Genomic DNA, 27007 nt, shown 5'->3' with positions numbered 1-27007 from the left:
ACAGAAAATGCATAATCGACTATAAAATTGTAAATATATTTGATTTTTTTAAATTAAATCGAATACAAAACGGATTAACCTGGATGATAATTTTGAAACAAGGTAGTAAGGTTATTCTTTTGTTTCCTGTAACCTGACCTTTGTGTATCTCATTAGGCTGTTACTGAATATTTAAGTATGTAACTGTAAAATTTTGAGCTCGGAAACCTCGGAAACCTCAGTGTGTACAATAAAGAATTTTCTAATTTCATAGGATATGAATCTAGGATATTATCGAGAAATTTGGAAAGATGTAAGATTTATATTTAAAACTTGAATAAGTGGCTTTATTGCTTTTTCTCGATGGCACTTCGAAAGCAGCTTAGTTAATTAGTGAGTGCAATAATCAATTATGAGAATGGAACTATAACTAAGGAGGTTTTAGTTCTAATATTCGACCAATCTAAAAAGTCTAGCACACCGACACATTATAAGAAATATCCCTAGAGGTCAAGAGATTCAACAATTCTCGAAAAACATCAGAAACTGCAGGACACTAAATGGTAAACAATTTTAACTATCTTGGTTCCTTAATTACCAACACTGGGAAATTCGAAAGCGGAATACACCATCGGTCGACTGACTATGGCAAGGTTAGCGACCAAGTTAAATAAAATATGTACACGTACAAGGCTGCTAACCAGAATAAACCGCATGTATCTGCAGGATCCTACCATATAGCTAGAAGATCAGGAATAATGGAACGATTAATTATAGAAGAGAAAGTAGAAGGGCAAACGCCCTAGAGGGAGATCTCCAGCTAGATGGGTAGACCAAACAAAATCCTTAATAAATATAAGATTGCATCATGCCAAAAAAATTTCGCAGGATAGGGAATCGTGGAAACAACTGCTGAATCAAATATAAATGGTGTCACTTCATCCTAAGGAGGATAATGGAGATAGGAGAGTGTTCAAAAATATCAGTTGATGATTTTATGTCATTAAAGAACATTATGTCATTTAATCATACTTATGATAATTTAATATTTGTTGGCAATTAATAAATAATGATCGGTCGTTACACTGAGTGAGTTCGGAGGTGTATTATAAATAATTTTAGGGAACAAAATCGACCTAGTCGAGCATTGAGCTACTGAACCGCTGACAGGACCCGAGCCTGCAGAAGGGGTTCCTTATTGATGAAACAACTTAAGCTGTGCGAAAGGAAGAAAAGTAAGCAGGCCTGGCTATAATAGTCATATGGTTGTAAACAAGTCAAAATCTTCATTAGTGAGTAAAATAATCTCAATCTGAGCTGGGAAAATAATGCATCCAAGTAGAGGGGAGGCAGAAATTCAATATAAGCAGGGCTGCTAGCCTGGACTAACGGTTTTTGTTAAATATGGAAGGCAAATACTATAAACATCCTCTGTTACTGTTAAGCTTTTATTAACTCCTATAAAAAATTTACAATTAGATCCAACGGGAGAAACAGTGAATAGCGGTACTTATGATTTTATCCAAGTCTTAAATAGTTGCAACTCACATTTAGTGGTGGAAGTCCTACACGACTAACTGTGCATCGTTAGTATATCTACGGTTCTTGAGTCAGTCAATTTTTGCGGGTTAATGCTGCATCGTCACATAGACATTTGAGTTTTTTTTAATGTAAAAGTCATTAAGCGTTCATCTTATTCATCTAATTTTGTCAAGTGTGATTTCTGATTAATCTTCGACGTAAAGAAAATTTACTTGATCGAAGTTTCTCGATGGAGGTTGAGATTCATGGAACATTTCATAAATTTTTTTAGTGAATTTCAACAGATGATTGGATTCAAGCTTTTAAGTTATGATCTTCGTTTACACAAGTTCATTGATGTAACTGGTGATTTTGAATACAAATAAAATAATTTTTCTTAATAGACTTGTATTTTTCTTGTATCTTAAAGCATATAGCGTTACTTATATATTTCTTAACAATCTATTAGTTCTCCAATGTAAATTAATCATTTAATGAATACTGTAGAGATACCAATTGAGAAATCAATCTGAATAAATAAGTATTGATATTATTTAAAATTAATCTGGATATAATTTAAGTTATACGTTATTAATTATTTATAACTAAATAAAGACATAGACTTGCACGCAAGTAAAAACCAATTTATTGAAATGTACGATTCGCAATCTCAGAATCTACAACTGGAAATGTCGTAATGCGAAACTTATTTACGTGTTAAGAAACAGCCGACAATTAGCTTTTTACTAAAGCAGTTCACGTTGTCCTTCTTGCCAAATCGTTAACGGCTCCTCGTATGGCAATATGATCTTTACAGAACGAAGAAGAGATGTGCCAATAAAAAACTGTATCCGTAAAGATCGAAACCTCGTAATCAACAATTAGAATTTATTTAGTGAGATAAGCACCGTATTGGTACCTATTTCACCGCTTTTTATAAAGTCAAAAACCGTGAGAACTTTATTTTTCTTTAAAAACAAGACAAACATTTTTTTAAAAAAATTTTCTCTCCAATTTTGATTTTTCTTTTCGTGGTACTCAGAAAAGCTGTCAGTGCATACCAATTCATATATATTTTTAAGAGTATGACATCGTCAATTAATCAGTTTTCTTTTCAATACGTCCAACCCATTTAAGTAGGTGTTTATTCTCATAAAATTTTCTTCTTCTTCATCGTAAGTTAGGACTCAGTCTTTTGTTTGCATCGATGGTTGCGTAGCTGCAGCTGGGATGATGAAGACCAGCTTTCATACTATCTTGTAGATGGTCGTCCTGGTGGTCGGGATGTATTCGGTTTTTCTTCCTTTGCAATCTTTGCCAACCTGTAATCTGATATTCTGTCCACGTGGTATCTCTATTCCTTTCGCCGATTTCTCGCCCTTCTCACTACATCCAGGATGTCAAATATCTCCCTCATTTCATCATTTCTCTTGCGGTCAAATAATATGTGTCCCGCTATTGATCTCAGCATTTCAGTAGTTCTTAAAAGTTGCTATTATCTGGATACTGCAAAAGATTTGGTTTTTTTCAGGGATATTTGCATGTTAAAAGCTTTCGATATTTGTTCAAACCTATACAGTAGCCTTGATAAGTTATCTTCGTCTTCTGAGATGATCACTGCGTCATCAGCATTACTATTTTTATTTCTTTGTTTCCCATCCGGTATCCTCTTCCAGGTTGCTTTACCTCGTTTATAATCTCATCCATTATGATGCTGAACAAGATCGTGCTGAGGCTGTTTCCTTGTCTGATACCGGCCGTCTTAAGTAAAGTTGTTACATCCCTCAATGGTATCCTATTATTAAATTTTGCATGTTTTAACTATAATATTCATGACAATAACAAAAACGAATATACTTAGATATCTTGACATCCTAAACTTTCCTCGTTTCATTAAAAAGACGATAAAGCTCACGTAGAAAGTTATATAAATTTCATCGGGCGCATATCTGAAAGAGCAACCCTTTTCCTGTCAATAGGCCTCTGTTAATTGCCCTTTATCTACATTTGAACATGCTGCGCTTATTTAGTGTCTGTTTGAGAGCCTCTAGCAACTTATGAAAAACTGTGTGTTCGTTAAATGATTAATTAAATTTTTGTGTGGACTAAATCGATGTTATTAGCTCTATCTCATACCTTTCCCAAACCCTTAACAGTCACTAATTTGCGAGTAACTTTCTATTCCGTTTCGAATCATTAAAAGTAAATATTATTCAAGATAATAATACATCGTTCGTTCTCTTACTCTGTCGGGTTTTCTTCCCCATACATCGGAATCTCTTTTCTATTTTATTAACATTATCTATTGTTTGAATATATTGTTACAATACTCACAGTTGCCATTAAATAACTAAGAAAGGATTAAAGTAGATTAAATATTGAAATTGGAAGTTGAAATAAATATAAAATTGTAAAAATGTAAAACACCCATTTCTTCTGCAGTATACTTTTATTTACAACAAAAATAACGAAAAAAATATAACCCCTTAATCCAAACTAATTTTTTACATTCAAGTTTCCCCCTATTTCTATCACATTCCAAAACATACAAATCACCCTGTTTCCCTTGCCAGTCAACTCGCCCCTGAACCTTATTTTATATTTGTATAATGTGTTCATACGTCCGTTCATATTAACGACAATTTTTTAAAAATTACAAGTTCCTGTCGAAAAAATTCCGAACGCCTCTTCAAGATGCTTTTTATTTTGTTTTCTAATGATGGGCAATCGTTTATGGAGACAGCTCGTAGATATTGAATATACAAGATGTTTTTTACTCCTGATTTCCTTAACTATGCATATTTTTTAATTCGACAAATGCATTGATAGAAAAATTGTAAATGTAGTTCATATTATATGTAGTTCACAAAAGTCAAGTGTTTTATATAATCATCTGATATCAAAATATTTCGATTAAGACTGAGTCAAAATTATGAAAAAAACCAATTTCATAACAGAAGAGACCCCTTTTCTTGGTTGATTCCAAGGACTCAATCTGCATACTCCTTTGAATTTTACCGTCGAAATGAAAACCTTTTGAGTTAGCTCAAGATCAGCAGTGAATGTGTTAATGTTAACAGTGTTCTTGATGGTAACCATTAATCTTCAATTTTAATCATTTTAAATTTTTTTGTTTTAGTTTTTTATTCCCCCCACAATCCCACTACAAAAGCGCTTCGGCCGTTTTGGACTCTTCCTATCTGTTTAACATTCACCTAAATGAATCATTGTAAATATTTTTCTGGAAATGGAAAAAATTGACTGTTTTTGGAATACAATACATCTTCGTAAATGGAAGAGAAACTAGAAACTCTGTTCCCAGACTCCGTACCATCATTTACGACCGTAAAATGTCATGCAGCCACAAACGTGGCAGTATCAGGTTGACTGACGACGGCTAAAAGCCGCGACCACCAGCGTATCATCGAAAAATTATACCAAATGGATTCCATCGGATTAATATTAATGAGAAAGAAGAGGCTATTGGAATATCAAAAGAGACTATTTTCTATATAATGACCAAAAAATTATACTATTCGCTTATTGGATGGGTCGATTCATAACTATAGATAAAACCTGGATCAAGTGCCAAGAAAGTGGATTGCAAATGAAAAACCTGCTCCCAAAAATAGAAAGACGGTTTCAAGTGACAGTGCTCATTGTTTGGGGTAATCATAGGATTGTGTTAATCCACTATCTTCAAAAATAAAAAAAAAACAAGAGAGTAGTACAAATCATTGCAAGATAAGGTATGTAACATAGGTAATGACAATAATAATAGTTTCATTTCCTTTGATCTCCTCAAATTCATATTTAATTATGTTTAAGTAGTCCTAATCTCCTAGATTCTGCCACTAACTTCCTTGTCCCGTATTTCAAATCAGTATACTTCCATGCCAGAATTGTTTTATTATCCCAGACACATAAATACCATCGACTATGTTTAAAATTTTTATTTTTCAATTTGCATTCTGCTATAGTAATCAACAAATATGAAATCATTTATTTCTTCTGCTGTTGTTGAAATGACGAATTAGTTTCTGCAATTAATTTTACTACAGAAGTTTGAATTAAAAACTATTCAGTTCATGAAATGGGTAGGTAACTAAACAGAATTATTATTAATTTTTAAATGTGTCAGAAAAACGTTAAATGGAATAAAAAATAAAAATAAAATTTATAGCAACAACATATGTTACAACTTCAAAAATTTATAAAGACAAACATTTTTAAACCGAAACAGATGATTACAATTGTCTGAAACGTAATTTTGTTAATTTGAATATTCAAATCGAAACACGTCCTGTGAAAACCTCAACTACGTATATATCACAATCAAAATAAAAAAAATAAAACGTTCTTGACAGAAATATGTATTCGGAATCGGAAAACCCATAAAGACTTCTTGATAAGAATTGCGCAAAACCACATGCTGCCAGACTTCAACATCGAATACCAGAAGTCCTCGTACCCAAAAACTGAATTCTCGATGCCATAACGAATTGACACTCTCGATAATCGAGGTACACTCACTCGAAGCTTTAACATTCTTTTATCATACATGAAATTACTACAGAACAGAAAAACATACCGTGATGTACCTGCTTCAAATAGTCGACGCGCTCAATCAAAACTAAAAATTGTTTATTTTAATCATCTCATAATTTAGTTCTTCTCAATTTTATGATAGTCCAGTACACAGAGATTCCTGAACTAGAAATCTAGAGAAAATATTTTCAGCTTTGAAAAATTTTAAACTGAGCATATTAAGTCTGAATCTCCGACCTAAGCTAAAATGATGGGGGTTCAAAAACTGTTTCGGAAACTGAAGCTTGGAAAAATTTTGTTTTGCTAATCTTTTCTGATGATGATAATGATGTATAAATTATGCAAAATATGGTGATAAATTTTCAGATTCTAGTTCCAAATATGGGTATTTTCGTAATCATATAAATAGATATCCAAATAATTTAAAAAATTATACATACTTCCATATTTAATTTCTAACTTTAATTCCTTGGTATAAAACAAAACTGTCATAATCAAATTTGTTATTTTAATTCAGTCTTTCGATGTTTGCGCATTAAAATAAAAATAAAAATTTAAAAAGAGAAACGAGGGCAAATCTTATAAGATCATTGATCGTTTCATAAATTGGGATCACTAATATATCCAAAATCAATCTTATAACAAGGATAATAAAACCACTTTAGACCTACGATATTCATTCTTTACAAAAAAAAGCTGATAATGTTTGATAAAAAATTCACCTCCAATCTCTATCCGTTCCTAAGATATAGTTATACATCCCGAACCTTCCTCGATATAGGATTGAATATCTAGGCTATACCTCGTAAATTTATATATTCAATACTTTGAAATGTACTTTTGGTAAAAGTTGATTGGTCAGTAGGACTAGGTATCTTTTACCAATGCCGTCTTTTAAAGATGCCAAAAACAAAAATATTTTTGCCATGTTACTAATTACAAATAGATAAACTTGGTAGAGATGTCCTGGCGATAGTTTAGCAGCAGTTTAAATCGGAAAATAAACATATGTACGATCGTGCAGACGGTTCCAACCGAGTTAGTTGGTTACTCATAATTTGAAATTTGTTTGAAAATGTCTTTGTTTTTACAAAACTATGATATTGTTTAAGCTAGGAGCAGCTTTTTTTACTACAAATATGTCTAATTTGTATTAGTATTGATCTCTAATCGTTTTATTTGCAATTTGATCAGTGTACCTCTAGGTACAATCCAAACCTCAAAAATTAATTATCTATTGGTTTATACACATTGCACAATCTGTCGTCTGCTATACCTTTGTGGTAGAGATGCCCCAGTGTCATATGAATATGTTCTCAAAGAGATATCTGGATAGAGGAAAATTTATTGGCAGCCATCCAGGCAGTTGAAAAAGGCGAGCTAAGTACTAAAGTAGAAGTGCACTCTTAAGGAATACCATCAAGAATTCTCGAAAGAAGTTGCTGCGGGAAAATACTGGTTACGATGTTTCCATAGAAGAAATTTGGAACTTTCCGTAGGGTTTGTAAGAAAAAGGAAATAATAATTTCATATTACGACATGACTACCGCAACGTAAGAGGCATCTTACCCAACTCTAGAGCTACAGATAACTGAATTTTTTTTGTTTAGATTTCGAAGAATAGTTTATTTTCTGAAATTTTGTATGTATATTACTTATCATTATATAAAGTTTGATTTCCTCATACATGTTTTATTTAAATTAACAAATTTAGATTGCTAGGACAGAAATGTGGGGCATCTTTACCAACGTTACCCAATACGCATCAAATGCCAACCACAGAAAAAAATGTATAGTGGCATGCAGCGTCAGACGCTCCGTAGCATAAGCAAGTACCTCAAGGTCACACAAAGTGTATTGGCACATCAAGTGGAAGTTGTTTTAGCATTTCTGCAGTCCCGTGATCTCCTTATATATGCATCGCAAAGAAAAAAACATCTCAAAGGAAAGCAATTTTACCATGATGGCTGACAAGTGCAAGGTTTATAGGGGTCACTGGGACAACGACGAGCGCATTCTTAGTATAGCTATTATATCCCTGAGTAGTCTGCTCGCAAAAAAAACTCTGCGGAGGCGGACGATCGGGAAAACCGCTAATGCATGAAAGAAGAAGAAATTGCATACCAAACCATCGGTGAATGCCTGGTACTCACCAGTGCAAAGTTGAAACACTTGTACAAGCCTTACAATTCGCCTGGTAATGTTGAAAGATTCATGCCAAGGAGCCTGATTAGCTTTTTAGAGAAAATCAAGCTTTGGTTATTTTAAGTGGGGAGCGACGAGCCTATCAGGAGTGCGCAACAGTCTTTGACCTCCCACTAATGAACTATGAACAATGGAAACATCAAATCCTTCGCTTAGTTAAATAGTGGGAGGTTAATGTTCAACCCTTTACGTATTATTTTTAAATAAAGCTTTTAATCCACAGTATCGTCTTTATTTAAACAGTCGTCGTATCAACGAATATAGTTATTGTTGTTATTCATATATATAACTTGGTCGTAAATTCCTCTTGCCAAAAAGAAACAATTCAGGTGGTTCACTACACAAGTCCAATTTTATAATAACGTTCGACTAACTTATTCCAACTATTTTCAAAGTTTTTATTCGAGAAATATTTTTTTCTGGCTGGGATCCCCGACTATAATTGTTTTGTATGTGTATATAGTCGCCGAAGAAGCAGGTCATGGCTAACTCGGATCTTTCTCAGTCCTAGTTGAGTCAGTTTCACTTTTCTGCATAAGGAAGACTCGACTTGACTCAACTAAGACGTTAGTAAGAAGAAAGGGAAATCCTAGTTGGGATAAGGTTAATTACACTGATATAAAAAATAACAAGATAATTTGAAATAACAAAAAACCGCTGTGATTGTGAAAATTTTCCAGTTTATCTTTCTAGATAAAAAAAAAGTAATTTTTAAGAAAATAAAAAGGAAACACAAGATGAACACTGGAAAAATAACTATTGACATAACTTTTTTTGGTTGGTTGATTGACTGCTTAGAAAATGGCAATTTAAGACTTCATTTTAGGAGTATTTACTACAGAATAATAAACTGAAAATTTAATTAAACAGCTATATTATTGGCATATAAAAACATTCGAATTCAAACGCCAGATATAAATGAATTACTTCGACGTTATGTATATAAAATGTTGCTTGTTGCAAATCTATTGATAGAAATATGTATTAAACATGTGACATCAGCTTTTGTGATCAGTGATGAACGGAGTACAAATGAAGAAATCACAGAAAAATGTTCCCATTTGAAAAGGAAAAAAGCACTGATTCGTCAAGATGCACCGTCATCAATTAATGAAAACAATGGCAAAATTGCATGAATTGAGGTACAAATTGTTTCCGTATCCACCAGATCTGACCCTAGTGACTTTTGCCTGTATCAGAAGACATCATTTTAAAATTTTCATGGCTTCTATTTATAATAGAATGAAAAAATGGTTTTCAATTCCCACAAATACTATACTGTTCCGGGACTTGACGCAGAAATTTCGGAGGTGAGTACTAAAAAATTAATTTTTCAAACGATTTTTTAACAAAAATAAACTCTTAACTAGATATAATGTACCAAAATAATTTTAATTTTTGAATGAGGAATGAATGAGTTAATTATTTTACTTAATTTTGTATCAAGTGAACCTAATTTCGTTAAGTTATTACTTTTATTATTAGAAAACATGTGGCATATTTCAGTTGATTCAGAAACAGATTTAAGTATCTTTATTTAGTTCAGATAAAATTTCCCAAGGTACGATAACACATTTAGGTTCATCACCAAACGTGTTTGAAACATGTACAAATTATACGGGTGAATACATGTATCTAATATCAAAGAACGTTAGAGTAATTTCATCCTCAGCAATATGTTATTTACCCCAATTTACCACCAACCCTTTTAAAGGATACGCCAGTAGTTCATAAGAAAATCAAACGCTTTATTTTGTGTTCAAGTTAATATACTAGGAAAGTCAAAATGTCATACAAAATAGTTGTTTTGTAAGAAAATTATACAGTTATAGTTATAAAATGTTTCCATATTTCAATTTCTTATATCCATTTCGAAAATTTTGAAAATATAAAAAAATACAATAGAACCTCAATAAGTTGGCCTAAGACACTGTGATTAAGTGATCGATATACGGAGGTGGTCAACTTGAATAATTTTTAGAAAATAAAATTAGATACAATATTAGAAATAGATTATTAACCTAAATAACAATAAACGTTTGAATAACTGTAATAAATAATATGTTTATTATGAAATTCCAACAACTGCTTAAATTTATGTTATATATTTCTACAAATCCATTCCATTCCCCAAAAAAATTGTATCCTTTCCATTTCGTCGAAATAAAAACGCGTCCTCACCTCGCACTTTTAAATATTGATTTAAAAAAGAGCAAAAAATATTTCTTCTATAAAATTCTATAATATTTCTTCTCTTCTCGGTTGTTCCTAAATGGCTGCACATATCGGATGATGAATGAATGATAAAGAAATTTCTGGAAAGAAAATTAAGAAGAAGAGAAGGGGAAAAAGACAAATTCAAGAAAATATCAGTGGTCAAGTTACTAAAAAGTTGTAAGCATACAACTTATGGAGGTGGTAGAGGTAGCCCTCCGTGGAAAATCTAAAAAATGTCGGTCAATGTAGACAGTTGGTCAACATAGATAAGTTGTCAACTTTGGGGTTTTACGAAAAATCTATTTAATATTTCTAAACAAGATTTATAGAATTTTGTTGATTACTTTAGATATTAAAAACATAGAAAACAAATTTCTTACCACCTAAGTTGATACTAAGCTGAAGCAATATTAAAGCTAAATATTAAAAAATTTGGCGATTTTGAAACTTTTATTTTGCATTATTTTCGACAGTTTTTTTACCTAATTTTCACAAAAGCTTTAAATAATAGATCGAAATATGCAAAAATGGATTGAGAAGATTATCTAAATAACATTTAATCGAATTTTGCCCAAAAAAAGGAAATAAGGTGATAATTTTTAAAAATTTCACGTAATTTATCACTAATATTCCATATGTCAATCTATAGATTCGAAAAAAAACTTTTTAGTTCGTAGTACTGTAAACCCAAGGACTCTTCCTCAATTATAGGATGATCTACTTAAACAAATCTGAGAGACTGTTTTCTGACGACACATTACTTCACTTCTTTTATGTAAATGTCATTTAATAAAGTTTAAAAAAAATATATGCACAAGATGAGAAACGGACCCAAATATATATTGCTTTCGCATCTAGTGTATTCTTCTGATCTAGTACCCAGCGATTATTGACTGTTTCCAGACCAAGAAATAGTAGGGGAAAGAAATAGTGTTCGAAGGAGAAGTCATTGTTGGAACAGAATCTTATTATGATGCAAAAGAACAAAATATAGAAATTGATGGAGAAGAAGTTGGACAGATTATATCACTCTCGAAGCTAACTATCTTAATGATTTGAACTAAAGATTAATTATAAATTATTTCTATATTTATATATAAATGATTCTGACATTTCGAACCATGTATAACTTAAAACATTAAACTCAAGCCGGGGGTATACTGTTAGTCCGACTACAAACTACTATGAGCCAAATACAAAACTAAATGGAAAGTATATTGTGGAAAAGTTTATAAAGATACTTTATTTCATAAAATAAACAACCGCCAGAAGAAATAACTACCCCTCAATAGTCTGATACTAAGATCGGAAGTTGAAAATGCCTAGAAACTTCTCCAAGACACAAAATCACCAGCTGCGGATCAAATAACGGCAGAGGTCTTAAAGGCTTTGGGCAAGGAAGGAATAGAAATATTTCACAAAATCTGTAGCCTTATATGGAAAACAGAAAAATGGCCTGTAGATTGGAGAGAGTCGCTGTATCTCGCAGTATATCTGGTTTTTATATTATCAACAAGTGTTTGATAAAGTTAATTGGAGCTTATCTTTGGACCATAATGGAGGAAATGGGACCGCAAAAACACCTGGTTCAACTAGTGCGTAACCTCTATCAGAAAAACAACGCGAAAGTCAGAATCGACGGGGTTTATTCGGGGATATTCAGAACGACCGCAGGAGTTAGACAGAAATGCATATACGAATATAATGATAGTTGATAGACAACTCTCCACAAACATCAGAAATTGCAGGCTACGAAGTGGTTAACAATTTTAACTATTTTGGTTCCTTAATAACTAACACTAAAGGTGGAAAGACAAATCTATCACGAAAGTAATGAAACTCCATTTAGTTGATGCTCTTATCTTCCCAATTGCAACGTACGCATCGGAAACGTGAACTTTCAACAAAGCAGATAAAAACCGAATAGCGGATTTCGAAATGTGGGTCTATAGACTACTCTTACGAGTATCATGGACAGAACATCGAACCAACATATCCTTATTACAAGAAATTGGTCCACATACAAGGTTGCTAACCAGAATAAACCACATGTATCTGCAGTTCCTGCGATATATAGCTATAAGATTAGGAACTATCAAACTATTAATCATAGAAGGGAAAGTAGAAGGCAAACGTCCAACTAGATAAGTGGACAAAACCCTTAATAAATATGATAAGGCATCATGTCGAAAAGATTGCCCAGGATAGGCAAGCATGGAAACAACTGCTGAATCAAATATAAATGATGTCACTTCATCCTTTGGAGGTTAATGGAAAGAGGAGGAGGATAATGTAGTTATTTTCGATTATTGTATGTGACACTCTTTTGTAATTAACACCCAATTATTTTAAATAAACTAAAAATATATAACAGAAAATCAAATAGACTGCGCTTTGGAGATGTGCATTATTCATATATTTCTGTAATTTATAGTTTTCTCTCTTTTCGCGATCATTTATATTTATGATTGGCAATTACTGCAGGATGTCGTGTAGCAAAACCACATACTTAGTTTGTTCATGAAAATTGTGAGAATTCTTTGTTATTGATATATAATTAAGTGCATTTCACCGGTGCATTCTACTTGAATTCACACAGAAGTGAAAAGGAAATCTAAATTCTATTGACACGTTTTGTACTTTCCTTAAATATCAAAAAATACTTTCTTTTATCACGTCTTGCTTTTTTCTTTGTGAAATTATTTAAAAACCACCAATTGATAGTAAATATTAATAAAGAATATTTAATATTCAATATTTATCAATGTTCTTAACATCAACAGAATTATAAACATGAGTTTTTAAACATTCATTAAATTCGTCCTTTATACTTTTAGAAAATTGATTTATGATTCTGTATTATTAAAATGTTTACTAATCTACACAGATATTTACCTCTCTTTTTTACGTTTAATTATAATTAATTAAACTATTGTGGAAAAATCCTTAAACCAAGTTTTAATTCAACTACGATCCGGGAATATTGTTTATTTGAAATATTTTTTTCATGTTGAAAAAATATTTAAGTTCAGTGGAAAAGAAAAGTATTTAACTAAAATTAATCCTTAGCATATGATATGTATTAAGTGATTTCCTCTTCCTCTCTCTTCAATACATCGTCGTGGTTTGGAGTTACGTCCTCATTCCTGGTATGCCAGATACCAATTTTCGTAACATGTAACATGTCTTCGGTGATCTTTGGCCATTCAGTTACTAAAAATTCTTTACTAATTTTGGCTACCCGATCATCAATTATTTTGTCCGCATGATATTATTAGTCTCTTCTCCTACCTCTGATCCATCTAACATCCTCCACTTACATACATGACAGAAAATAGTCTAGCTACGTCGTCCTCATTACTGCAATGCCGTAAACCAGCTTTCTTCCCATATCTTCGGTCCAATTTATGTTTTCAAGCTCTTCTACCTCTGACCCATCTGATATCTTCCACTTCGCAAATTTTTCGTAGTCTTAGCCCTTTATTTCCCGTAGTAGTCTTAATTTAATTATTCGGAGTAATATTTTCGGCTGTTTCTTCTCCAACATTTGTCATAAAAGATCTTCCATAATACTTTTAGATTCTCACTTTACCCTCAATTGACATTTAAAATGGTTGATGCCTTTGTCAACTGACTTTTCACTTCTTTTACTAGATTTCTGCTACTGGTAATATTCACTCCTTCTGTAAAAATATATTTAGATTTATTCTCTTTACTACTCGTCATTTATGTAAGAGTTAATTTTCGCAGCCTTGTATGCTAGTGTACATTTCAGAGGTTATTGCGTCCATGATCAAGAAGAGGATTGGGATAAAGCTGTTTTAACTTCTACTTATATTTCCTCTGACATTTTATTATCTCTTTTTATTGTTGTTGGTGTGCAGTTTTTAAATTAATTTTATAAATCGTTGGTCGTTTTTATCAGTAGTTTCAGAAAGTCTTCAAATCGTACCTAGTCAAAAACTTGTGTTAGTTCCACGAAGCAAATCAAAGCAGCAATTTTGAATTCGATGCTTTCCTATGCTATCTGTCTTAAGATAAATATTGTTTAAATGATGAATTTGTTAAGGCGCAGGCTACGTAGAGTGAGCCCTAGTGTAATACAAATATGAAGAGTTGGGAAAAGGTACGTAATGGTTTATGGCAAGAAGTTATTGAAGAAGCGTGCGTAGATAAGTCGTAGGAATATTTAGAAAGTTATAAAGAATACAGGATAAGATGTGATTGGTTATAATGAATTAGAATCCAATAGTTACGGTTCTACCAGTTGATCTTACTACTTACCTAAATTTACAGAAAATTCACAAGTCGAGGAAACGATAATGATAATGAAAAAACCTAATCAAATGATAATAGTTCCTGTTTTATTCTTATTTCGGTGGTAGACATTCTATCGATAATAGTAGATAGTCCATTTCCTTATTTTCTTAACTATTTTTAATGATTAACATGTAGCTATTAAAAAGCGTTAAAGGATCTTGCCTGTCTGAGTTTGCCTGATAATGTCGTCAAAAAAATTTACAACCCCATGAATCATTTAGATCTACTCCCAAATACTATAAAACACAAAGTAGACATTAGTTTGACCATAAAATAGAGACAGATTGCTGAGAGTGTTGATATTATTGTCGAAGGGTTCGTGGTTGATTAGTGAATATCATATTTATTAAAACCATATTTAACTTTTTCTAATACAAAATTGGAATTTGTCTGTCTGTTAGTTAAACATTCTTTTTATTTAATTACTAAAATCTTTTTTCCACTTTATGTCGTCGTTTGTTGGCGAGTAAAGCCGCAATCTAACGTTTATAGTTTTGATTTGAAAATTTCTAGATTATTAAACTCCTCAAATACTTTTCAAATTTATTTTAAATATATGTATTTTTGGTTTGAATTGAATAAGCTCACTTTAGCCACAATAATAATTTAAAATTATCTATATAACTATAATTTCCATCTGAAATTAAATATTATATATAAGCAATCGACTTGAATTAGAAATGGAACACTAGCAGTGACTTATCCTTGTACTGAGAGACATATATAGTTTTATTCCAACCTGTTAATCTGGACCGTTCTTGGAACGGTTACAATGATATTTTCTGCGAAATCTCCGGCTATGTACGGTTCTGGTAACAGTACTTGCTATGAACCAAGTATCGAAAAGACGTCCCGGAAACGATCCACAAACGATACCTAAGTTGATTGGTTTTTAATAGGTTGGGACTAACCTTATGATGGTCGAGTGAGACAAGACAAATGTTTTCATTAAATATACATCGTACTGTTGAAGATATGGTATGGGGTGCTATTATATGTTATCACGTCAATAAAATAAAAAAATACAGTAACTCTCTGATATTTCTGACGATGTTAATCATCAAATTATGAGGATGTCTAGGATCTTTAAGCCATTATATGTTAACTTTATTTAGCTAATTTTCTTTAAAATCTAATTTCTTTTGGAGTTATATGGCTTAGGTATTGGAATTTACTATGTAGTTATGGGTGGTTCAGATCCTTTTTGCTTCAGTTTTTTTTACATGTAGTTTATGTTTCTCACTGCTTTAAAACTGTGTGCGTATTACGTTCTTGTTATATTAATTTTGTAAATACAAGAACTTTTGGAATCCTTGATATGGTCTTTGTGAAAAATACAACATATGCAAAACACGACTAGATAACAGAGAGTGAAGATTATTTGTTCCACGTGCAAGATGTAAAGCTTCAGCTCTTCACTCATTAAACTATAATAAAGAAAACAAAGAAAAATCTCAAGACACCAATGAAAACACATTATAAAGAATTCTGATATTGAACAAATTCAAAAACAGAAAGTAGGCTAATTAACAAGACAATACAAAACACTGCCTGATGATTACAAAATATTGCTTACTTTCCTTTTTATGCACATATTTCAAATCTTTGCATAATCATGGCTTAAACCAAATTTCATAAATCACGTAGCAAATTTCTGAGCAAAAAAAGTCCTAAGCCTGATTTCACCTCTTAAATGTTGTTTTTAAGACGTATGCACGTGAAAAAAATATAGAAAAATCAAATACACCTTATTCCTTTTTAGAGGTAAGCTATAAATTATAGAGCTTACTAATTTTTCTACCAAAGAATGTTTTTTCCATTTTTTGGATGTTTTGAGGGATGTGGCTAAGACCCCTTGGCTTTAAAACTATCAATATATACTAAGTACTACCGAAATACAATTTTTACTGGATGTTCAAGCTTTCATGTCACTTTTTCAACTTTTTCTCGAGCATGAAATATTACGGTCGTAATATAATTCATTATATCAAATTTGAATCAAATAATTTGCATTTATCAAACGTGAAGGCAGTTTCTTAATCTGATATTAAATTATTATAAAATTAACTGTATAAGATACACTCCTCTTACCTACCCCACTTTTTACACCCTCTAATTTTCCAATTTCCTAACTCACCCCCATGTAGACGACAAATTTATAGACCCTAAAAGAAAGCGATAAATTACAGTTTTTTATTCCTCTTCTTACATATTCAAAGCGTGTGATCTAAATCGAGTTAGGTCATCCCTTTTGCCCTCTTTACCATTAACAATTATGGGTTTATAGGATGTTTTAACTAGAAACACATGTTGAACGTTCAAGATCTGATCGAGACACCACACACAGAAGCACAGTTTGTATTTAGTATATAGTTATAAAATAAATAATTGATGTGGCTATAAAAAACGATGAACACTAATAAAGAGTTTCATCTTTACAGTTTACAGAGTGAGTAAGTTTAGTATTTATTTTCAACAACTTTACATTGCACTACATGAGTTTACGAGCTAGTCCAAGAGCCCCAACCAAAAAAGTAGGTGCTGAAAAAAAAGTACAGCGCTCCAAATTTTTTTAAATATGGTTTTTACTATATATTTAGTTAATGGTCACTGATAAATTAAAAATGGTGGTAACTGAATTGTAGAGCATAAAATTTTCTATAAATTTCATTGGAAACCTATGCGTTGTACAAAAGAAAGTTTCAAATAAAAAAGATGAAAAACATTATCTACAATAATGATCTCTAATGTTTTTCAAGATGATGCCTGAAGTGAAGCCCCCCCCATGACGCCCACTTGAATTTTAATTTAGGGGACACCCCTGAACATATTAAAAAAATACCTGTTCCCGTACGTTTTTTACAAAAAAAACCGGCTCTTGGCCTACGTGTAATTGGAATATTCTTCTAGATAATAGATATTTTTGTTTTGTTGTTATATCATAATTATTGGTACTCTCGTGTCAATGTCAAAATTGAAGGTATTAAGCATTATAAAATGAATTATTGCTCCCAGTAATTCTTTGTACAGTTGCTGGAATAATGCTAAGAAGTAACTATTAAAAAACCATTATGTGAATTAATGTTGAGAATAGGAAGGGTATTATAAGTATATTTTCAAGACCAAAAAATAATCAAGTTCATGAAGCTATTATCAAAAGTTAGAAAGCACTTATTCATTTGAAAATAATATTTACTTAACTAAACTTAGTCAACTGATTGCTTTTCTAAAACAAAAGTTTGTCGCTTAAAAATACAAAAAGCTCAGAATTTCAAAAATGGAAAAATATTTCAAAGATTTTACAACAGGTATACCAAAGCAGAAAACAAAACAGTACGAGGAAAACCCTTTTTCAATGTGTGTTAATTTGATGCTACGAGAAAGTGTCCAGCTAAAAACACTAAAAGTTTTCACAAAACTCACACCTATTCATCTGTTTATATACATGTGTCATTCAGAGCTTATCTAACAGAGAAACAATAAAAAAATTAGCGAATCTGATCCTCTTCAACAAAGTACATCTTAAGAGCGAGAAAATAAATATCGAAAAGAATTTCAACACTGTTCTATATAAGAAGGAGAACTGGGAAAAGTATTACATAACCCAAACAAAATAAATACCATTCCAGGAGTGTTTAGGGGTAGTACCAAATACTAGAACTCTGTTCAAGAATCTCACATACATACTTGCTATGAAGATCAACTTAGAATCTTAGAGAAAAATCATATATCAATAATTCTGATAGTTATGTATTTATCAGAACAGTGAGCTCTCATATCATCGCTTCAAAACTAATGTGAGAATAACCAAGAGTATGCGAGATTCATATAGTTTATTTATTGGAAAAACCTACTATTACCAATGAGTTCACATACCTTTAATTATATTTTTGTAGGAAAGGAAAACGATCCTATAAGAAAGAGTTACGGAAAAAGGTACCTGCCTTAGCTGTATAATTCCAAAAAGTACTTTCAGAACTTTGATATTCAAAGCAAAAATAAGCTACACCTCCTGATTACCTTTTTGTTTCAGAAAACACCTGATGATGATATTAGGTGTATCAAAAACTAACAGGCGTAGATACTGTTGCTAGGAAGGAAAATAGGTGCAAGTTGAACTCAAGAAACCAAAAATTTACATACAAACAAAGTAATAGATTAAGTTCAGCGCATAAGACTTTTATTGATTCAACAAATTATATTGATATTATTGTAATCGATACTAGGATTGAAATCTATCCAAAAGAATATTAAAGTATCCTGTTTGAAAAGAATTTGAGGATTTGTTAAAGACATTCCAGGTAATTCCTCATACTAATTGGTTTAATTAATTGTAGTACAAGATTCACTAGAATGATCAGCTCGGTGTCGCTTAGTTTCATAGCAATGTCTGCACCAATATATGACAATATATTTGTTCGAAAATAGTCTATTAATATCAAATACATTTGAAAGTATAGAAAAAGAGTTACACCATGGGATTTTCTATAAGAAACTTTTTTGAACTAAATAAATTTAAATTCTCTAATTCAATCCGTTAATAAATAAATCCTACTTAAAATTATGACTAACGATAACTCTTTGATTTTTTATCACACTTATGGTCCCCTCTACGAAAATTACAAGTCTCTAAATTATCTATTTTCACTAATTGAGTATATCTCTTATGAACATTTTACATCTTTCTTATTCATTTTCGAAAAATGGCATTCGCATCAACTTTATAGTTGTCACTCTCTCTTCAAAGAATTTTGCCTTATTACAATTTTATTGGTATTTTTGTTTCCTACTTATTAATAAAAGGGAAAAAAATTCTACTCATAATTACCAACATATATTTATGTCATGAACAGTTACAGTTTACATGACTACAATGTTCCAATATAATAAAACATTTAATATTTACATAACCTTTACAATTATGCACAAATATCTAAAATAAAGTTCACCTTCGTCTAATTAATATCTGAACAGGTCCAACTATTTATCCTCAAACACATAAATAACGTAATAAATCAACAATTCTCAATGACATTCTAAAAATGTATTTTCCAAAATTCTCATCCTCCTGCAACTCAATGTTTTTATGTTCACTTACCTTTTTCTACTTTTGGTATCAGTGGCGCCAGCTGTGATCTACTACCCGAACTTGGTCCAAGTTGTGTTAAATTTTGTTCGCTTGGTGTAGAAAGTTTCTCGGCGAGAATCGGATTCGCGGCCGCGATTGTATACTTTCGCATTTCGAGTAGCACTTGCGCGCTCTTTTGGTCGGAAGAAGAATTATTGTCGGGGTCATCATTAGGAGAATTATTATTTTCTTCTTGCTGAAATAGGAACTTTCATTTTAGTGTGGACTCAAACTTATTTCAATAGATGGCGAGAACAACTTTAACATGATGTGAATTATATTTCTTTTGAAAACTCAGTTTGATATTATTGATCTATATTAAAGTGTGAGAATAATGATTGTTCTTTTTTCAACTATAAATAATAGTATCCAAATTAAAATCAATAAAGATAATATTTTGACTTGTTCCTGCCTACTTCATACCCAAAGTAACTAAAGGAAAGAAATCTGTAATTTTGCTAATAGATACTAGTCTTTTTTTTATAATTACTGCTAGAGGTCGTTTTTTGAAATAATAGATATGAAGAAATTAAGCTAATATGTTATTCTACTCTTATTTATTCTTATCTATTGGTCCTTTTTTTGTTAAAATTATAGTTTTACAAAATTTTCCACATAATTAAAGTATTTTTTTTTAACAAATAAATTGAATTCAAGATATAGTATTCTCATCTTCACCTGGACTTAGTAAATTAATTGGATATTAAAATAGCACTCGATTGTAAATTTATCGACATCGTATCTAAACAGAAGGCAACTAAATCATTATGTCTCAATAACTTCTTTTAACTAGAAACTTTCTGTTGCAGTCGAACAAAAAGAAACTGATGTGCATAAACATTTACCACTCTCACTTCTATTCAACGTATATTAAAGTTATCGCTTTATTACTTCATTCATAGGTGGCACTATTAAACGCTTTAAAAAATATTTATAAATGATTTCATACTTACCTTAATATAAGTCGTTTGACTAAATTCACTTAAAATACTTTCAATTTCAATGGCAGTTGTATCTGACAAATGCTTAAATATATCTTCATCAGCTATATTAGGTTCCTGCATGGGCGGTTCAACGAGGGTGTTGAGATCGGATTGAGATAATTCACCCAAGCCATTGGCTCCAGTGGCGACGTTTTGTTGACCAACAGCAACGGAGGCATCCTAAAAAATTATTGATAAGATAATAAGGAGCTATAATTGTTCAAACATTGCATTCTGAAGTTCATTGAAATGTTTAAACGAATAATTATTGTCATTTGAGTAATAAAGTGATCATCAGTATTCCAAAATTCGATAATAAAAATGAAGTATCATGAACTACATGTATTATATGGTTGCTTACTTGGAGGCAGGAAGATATATCAACCATCTTTCCGTCATGATCGGAGCTCCATAGTAAGTCGTTGTCAATAAATGGCATCACCAACGACATGGGCAACTGGTGGCCCCCGAGGGAATGCGCCCCCTCCACGTTGCTAACCTCCTGCCCAATTAAAAACTCACAATGTCTCCAGTCTATCCTATCTTAGATGCCTCCCAATATATTATCAGAAGAGATCTGAAAAATTGGAAAATATCTTAAATATATCAAAGGGAGTTAAATGAAGCTGATGGTTAAAGTACAAAGACGTTATATACATATGCTTTTAATCAATCCCAAACAAGCCTACTTCACTTAAAAAGATGCAGCAAGAATAATTATAAAAATAGGCAGAATCGTTAATAATGGCACAACATAGATGGAATACGGAATAGATCAACTTAATTGAAATTTGTATTGTGCCAAAAAACTTATCATGATCACAGGTGGGTGATAAAGAATAATTGAGGTTCACATTTTGTGTTCAAGACTGATAAATCTGTAATACGTCAATTTAAAAAATTTGTAATAGCATTTTAAGTACAAAAACATATCCCAAATGCGACATAAACTTCGATGTAACCAAAAACAACATCAAAAATAGTCATATTCTGAAGATAAATGAAACTATCGAAAGAGTATTTCTTAGTTTAAAGAACCTATGCTAAAAAACCTCACATGCCATTATACGACAATAATTTCGAGATGAGAGATGATGCTGGCAATTAATTCAATGCGGACCATACCATGCATGGTCAAAAACAAAAGATATAATTAATAATGAAGGGCACAGTCGAGTGCAGAAGATATGTGTTATAATGAACACACTTCAGTTTACAGACATTGAAATTTGTAATTTTCCTATAAGAAGATTATTTCTTAAGTAGGAAATCTACCATTGTAATAGAATTTCGGTTCAAATCATTTGAAATATCAATACAAATACCTTGAAATGTCCCTGTGAATCTTGAACCTTTTCCAAAACATGAACCTTGATTTTGTTTTAATCTGTAACAAAAACATAGTAAATTAAATCAAATGATTCCCACAAAAAGTTAAGAACAAATATAGTTTGGGAACTACCCAAATAAAAGTTGCAAACTACAATTCCCAAATTTCGATAACTAATTTTAAAAACTTTTGCCTTCAGTGCATTCGTCGCATTAAATTCAGTTGATCAGCCTAGGAACTCGTCAAAAGTCGCAAGAAGCTGTACGAAGGTTGAAGAAAGTATACGGTTTTTTTAAAAAGAATAAAGACCAATGAATACGGTGACGCATTGTTGTGAAAAATCACGTGTCCAAATTATATCCGTTTCAATGCTACAACGTTGTTTTCCTATGAGTAAAAGAAAACAGTAACAGTTGTATTCATTTTGCTTCGACTTTGACGTGCTTTTATGATCCTGTTCGCTCATTTTGACGAGGTGATATGGAGGTAGAATCGATACTTTCGAAACCTCGTGTATCCAAACTTGACTTATCGCTCACGAAAAGTCGAATAATAGTGTTAAGTTGATTGCGCTGTATTATATGGCTCGAGGATAATGTAATAACATCTGACCACCATAGTAGTGAGACGGAAGTAAATGAACTTATTCATTACCATAAAGGATCATAAATAATACATAAACTTCAATATTATCTAATATATTTCAAGACTTTCACTAATAGCTTCAAGATTATACCATGGAAGTGATAATTTCTCCATAAAATTCGGTTTTATTGATTTATATTTCTTCACTGTTGTGACTTTAAAATTCGGAAAAATATTCCGGGATAAAACGATTTATGTGAGATGTCATAGAAGCAATCCTGAATGAATGAATATTCGTTAGCAACAATCTGTTGTTAAGTATTTTCTCTATTAAATCAATTGGTTTCAATGTACTTACGTCACTTCTAGATAGTATTTATTGCTTAATTTCATAGAGGATAGAGTAAAAAAAAGAATATCTGTTATGGGAGAAAAGTATCCAGCTGTATACGATTATAAATAACAGTTCAGAAACCTTCCAGAATGATGCTGTCATAGACATTCATATTATTTTTAACCCAATCAGTTCTTTAGGAAGTTGAACGCCTTGCGTTGTACAAAATAATGTACATATGACATTAAACAAATTTATCCTGATGCTAATGTGGCGTCACCCTTATTTAACGTATTTCGACCGACAGTTTTTTATTAGATATTTATGCATTGTAACAATTCGACTTGTTGATTTTTTTCGATTCTACGATTATGAGGAGATGATAGTTATTTGGAGTTCACACATTCTTTGGACTTCTTTGGACACTTTAGCTTCTGACAGGATGGCAGTATCGATTAATAGAAACGTCGTATTTTTGAAGTCCTTGATTATCATATCCAGTTTATTCGCCACCACTGTCTATTTGTAGTTGTGTATCCTTCATTTCATCATAGACATCCATAAGTGCTCAATTGTTTCATTCTACTGGAGTCTACTTTTTCTTTGAAAATCTATTCTGTACTTGGTTGAATGGCTTGATCTTGTGACGCTATTATAAATCATACTGTTTCACTTTTATGAATTTCTGTTGTCATTAAACTAAATGTCTATTTTTTTATATCATCCTTGTGACTAAGATGGAATTTCTCTGAAGACGATAACTTAGTTATCGAAACGCAATGTAATTGTGAATGTTGGTCTAGTGGTGGTGTAAACAGTGTACTCAGTACCATTCTTGTGGATTTCTTTGGCGTAGTATCGATGCATTTCTTTCCATTTATCCATCATTTATCTCGCTTAATTTTTTTTGTTGATTTGGCTCCTGGTTCATTTCATCTACTGATTTGTTTGTATATTTTTCTATTATATTTTTGCTTTTGTCTCTCTGTTAAGTAGTTCGTAATTTCTATTATTGTTCATTGCTTATGAGTCCTCTTCCTTTGCGATTATCTGATTATTATCAATATTCGAAAGACTTATGTCCTAGTCAGCCTAGAGCCAGTATCATTTAGGTACCTATATCAGGTACAAAGTATTGAAAGGATTAAGCTCTGTTCACATGATAAACACGCGCCTTGTGTGGTAAAGATTTAGTGAAAGTGTTTTTTGATAATTCCAGTTTGGTCACATTTAATTAATCTCAATTGTACGATTTGCGTACTTGGCCTGTTTCTCCTGATGTTAAGAATATTAAGAGTTTTCGGTATGGAATGTCGACGAGAAGGACTGACTTGACTCTCCTAAGAACCCCCACGATGTCATTTTGTACTATGGTATATAGGTATTGGGAAGATCGAACTTGTTGGCCAATTTCTGGTAAATGATGTTGCACACTTGATTAAGCCGATGCTTGGAACTACAAGCAGATGTTATATATTGAATGATATCTGATGTTTGTTGAAATTTGTTGTTAGTGTTGATAACTTATCCCCCATGAAGCCTTCAGTATTTGGAAAGGGGCTTTCATTTGTAAGCCATCTGTTTGAAGTTTGGTTGTCAATATTTGACTGGTTGAGGTCGTGATGATGCCTACCGTGTAATGACTTTTGTAACCATTGCTTTAGCTTCTCGTTATCTAACACTAACTTGATGTCAGATTCTGGTGATGCGAGGTTCAGAGATGAAGAATCCTTATCCGTCTTGGATATAATCCGATGTAATGCTAAGGTTTCTGATTTTTAGTTAAATAATTCAGGTAGTTTAATTACCTATCGAAAGTGTAGGTTGACCATGTTAATTAAATATTTTTCACCCTCTTTTCGGGGTTATGTTGTTTCGATAGCGGATCACTTCGAGTGGTCGATCTTCTAACTCTGTTTGTGTCCATTTGAGAATTCGAAAAGGGTACGTTGAAATAGGCGTGGTATAGGTTTTGATTGCATGGGCTAAGTTGCCCGTATCTATTTCGATTTAATATTATCATTATTATTTGTAATAATTATTATTACGTATTAGGCTTCTTGGCTAATTCCGATTCTGTATACTGAAAATATTTATTGGTTATGTCACTTTCACCATTAGTCCAATTAAAAGTTTATTTCTCTCATAGAGGTCGCGAGAGCGGAGAAAGTTTTTAACGTCAAGCAGCCTGCACAACCGAGAAAATCCATCGAAATGGAAAACTATGTAAATAAATATTACAACAATTGTAATTGGCTTGGGTTAACATACTGCGATGTAATCTAGAGGATGAATGGATCATTTTATAACGTTATTCAAAATGCAAAGGAACGAGGATAATGAGTCAAGATTCTGTTTTAATGGAATAATAATTTATAATTATTAAACATTTTTATCTTAGTAATTGACAAAAATTCACTTCCGTCTATGCCACATATTCTTTATCGGCATGATTAATTTAATGAAATACTGCTTGAATCTTGAGAAAATCAGGTTCATATTACTATCATTTTTGTAATAATATTTTGTTATTTATAATATTTTTATTCTCCATTGTGCTATTTTTGTGCTTATAGAAAGCTAAAGCAGCTCGTAATCTGTAAACTTTTAACCTTAACTCTATACTTTTTTAAATTATTCAACAGATAAAAAAATATGCTTCTTGAAAGACAATTTAATATTCTTTAATGTGAGTATAAATTTATGAAAACTATTTTTAACATAGTTAAATTAAATCTAGTTTGGGATAGGACGTCTAGCTCGAATCCTTCTTTTTAGGTCATAAATATTCTATCGGTTTTGAGTCAGGATTGTATCCATAACCCACTTCTGCAATTAAATCTTGTACGATTCTGGCGGTATGCGGCCTTGTATTGCCATTGATAAAGATAAATTCGTAATGGACCATATGGCTTGCTCAAATCTCCTCGATATATCTATCCCAAATCATGCAGGAACCAACTCCATAAGCACTTTGCTCTTCAAAGCAGCAAACTACAAACCGCTCTCTTGGTCTTCGGAACACAGGCGTGCTTGCTCCGTCTTACTGTCCACTGACTAATAGTCACTGAACGATTGTAAATCTTCTTCTGTCTGTTCGCTGACTGTCCTTTTTCGATTAAAGTAATAACTTGGGCGGATTTTTGTGATGTAGTATACTGGAACATTATAGGGATGATAAAAAACGTCAAAAGTCAAAGTCAAAAGTTTACAGTTGGCCGAAGCTCAATATTCAAAATTTCCCCAATCCCCACACTAATTTAAATTCTGGCAACATTGTACGTACGTGATATCTTACTCGCGTCTGTTTTTCTTGAAATTTTGTACTACAATATAAATGCTAAAAACAAATATTAAAAAAACACATTTGCTGTGAATAATAACGAACATTTAACGTCAAATATGGTTCCTGCAACAAGGTATAATATAATGTAAGAAAAAAATTCCACGAAATAAATAATCACAGTGCGAAGACAAACGATGTATTTTATTAAACAATTTAGAAATAGAAAGTTTATTATTGTTGTAATCAACAGAATCATTTCTCCGAGTACGGCTTTCACGATAATGCACATTTTCTCGCTTGAAGTACCCGTTGCATTATTGAACAATTAATTTGAAATTCATTCTTAATATTACACAATAATAAGGAAAGTGAAATTTTTGTACTTTCGTCAAATTCTATTCAATCCATCGGGTATTAACTGTATCACTTAATTTAGTTTCCATATGTATCCTTTAAAAATAATACGCTCATGATTATGAACTATAGTTCACATAAATATATAATTTAATATAAGGAAAGAAAGAAACCTGTAATATGGTTCATTAGTTTTATAATCGTCCACTAGCTGTCA

The 27007-nt window shown here is 31.8% G+C and overlaps 1 protein-coding gene across 2 annotated transcripts in view; it reads right to left on the bottom strand.

The window, feature by feature from the left end:
- LOC130442652 (ecdysone-induced protein 74EF) overlaps nucleotides 1–27007 on the bottom strand; it is a 307190-nt gene that overhangs the window by 217199 nt on the left and 62984 nt on the right. The window contains exons 2-5 of one of the 2 annotated variants that reach the window (XM_056776959.1): nucleotides 22227–22288; nucleotides 21263–21478; nucleotides 20872–21081; nucleotides 19889–20114 (exon numbers count right to left, since the gene is read on the bottom strand). In XM_056776959.1, coding sequence (XP_056632937.1) covers nucleotides 19889–20114; nucleotides 20872–21081; nucleotides 21263–21352 — 526 coding nt within the window. In that variant the 5' untranslated portion in view covers nucleotides 21353–21478; nucleotides 22227–22288. The remainder of the gene's footprint in view (nucleotides 1–19888; nucleotides 20115–20871; nucleotides 21082–21262; nucleotides 21479–22226; nucleotides 22289–27007) is intronic. The other variant, XM_056776960.1, reaches the window with a different exon arrangement.

This window comes from Diorhabda sublineata, chromosome 4 (genome assembly GCF_026230105.1).
Source record: "Diorhabda sublineata isolate icDioSubl1.1 chromosome 4, icDioSubl1.1, whole genome shotgun sequence".
Taxonomy (NCBI): Eukaryota; Metazoa; Arthropoda; class Insecta; order Coleoptera; family Chrysomelidae; genus Diorhabda; species Diorhabda sublineata.
The sequence above is the reverse complement of the archived record's forward strand: the minus strand, read 5'-3'. Positions and strand labels throughout refer to the sequence as shown.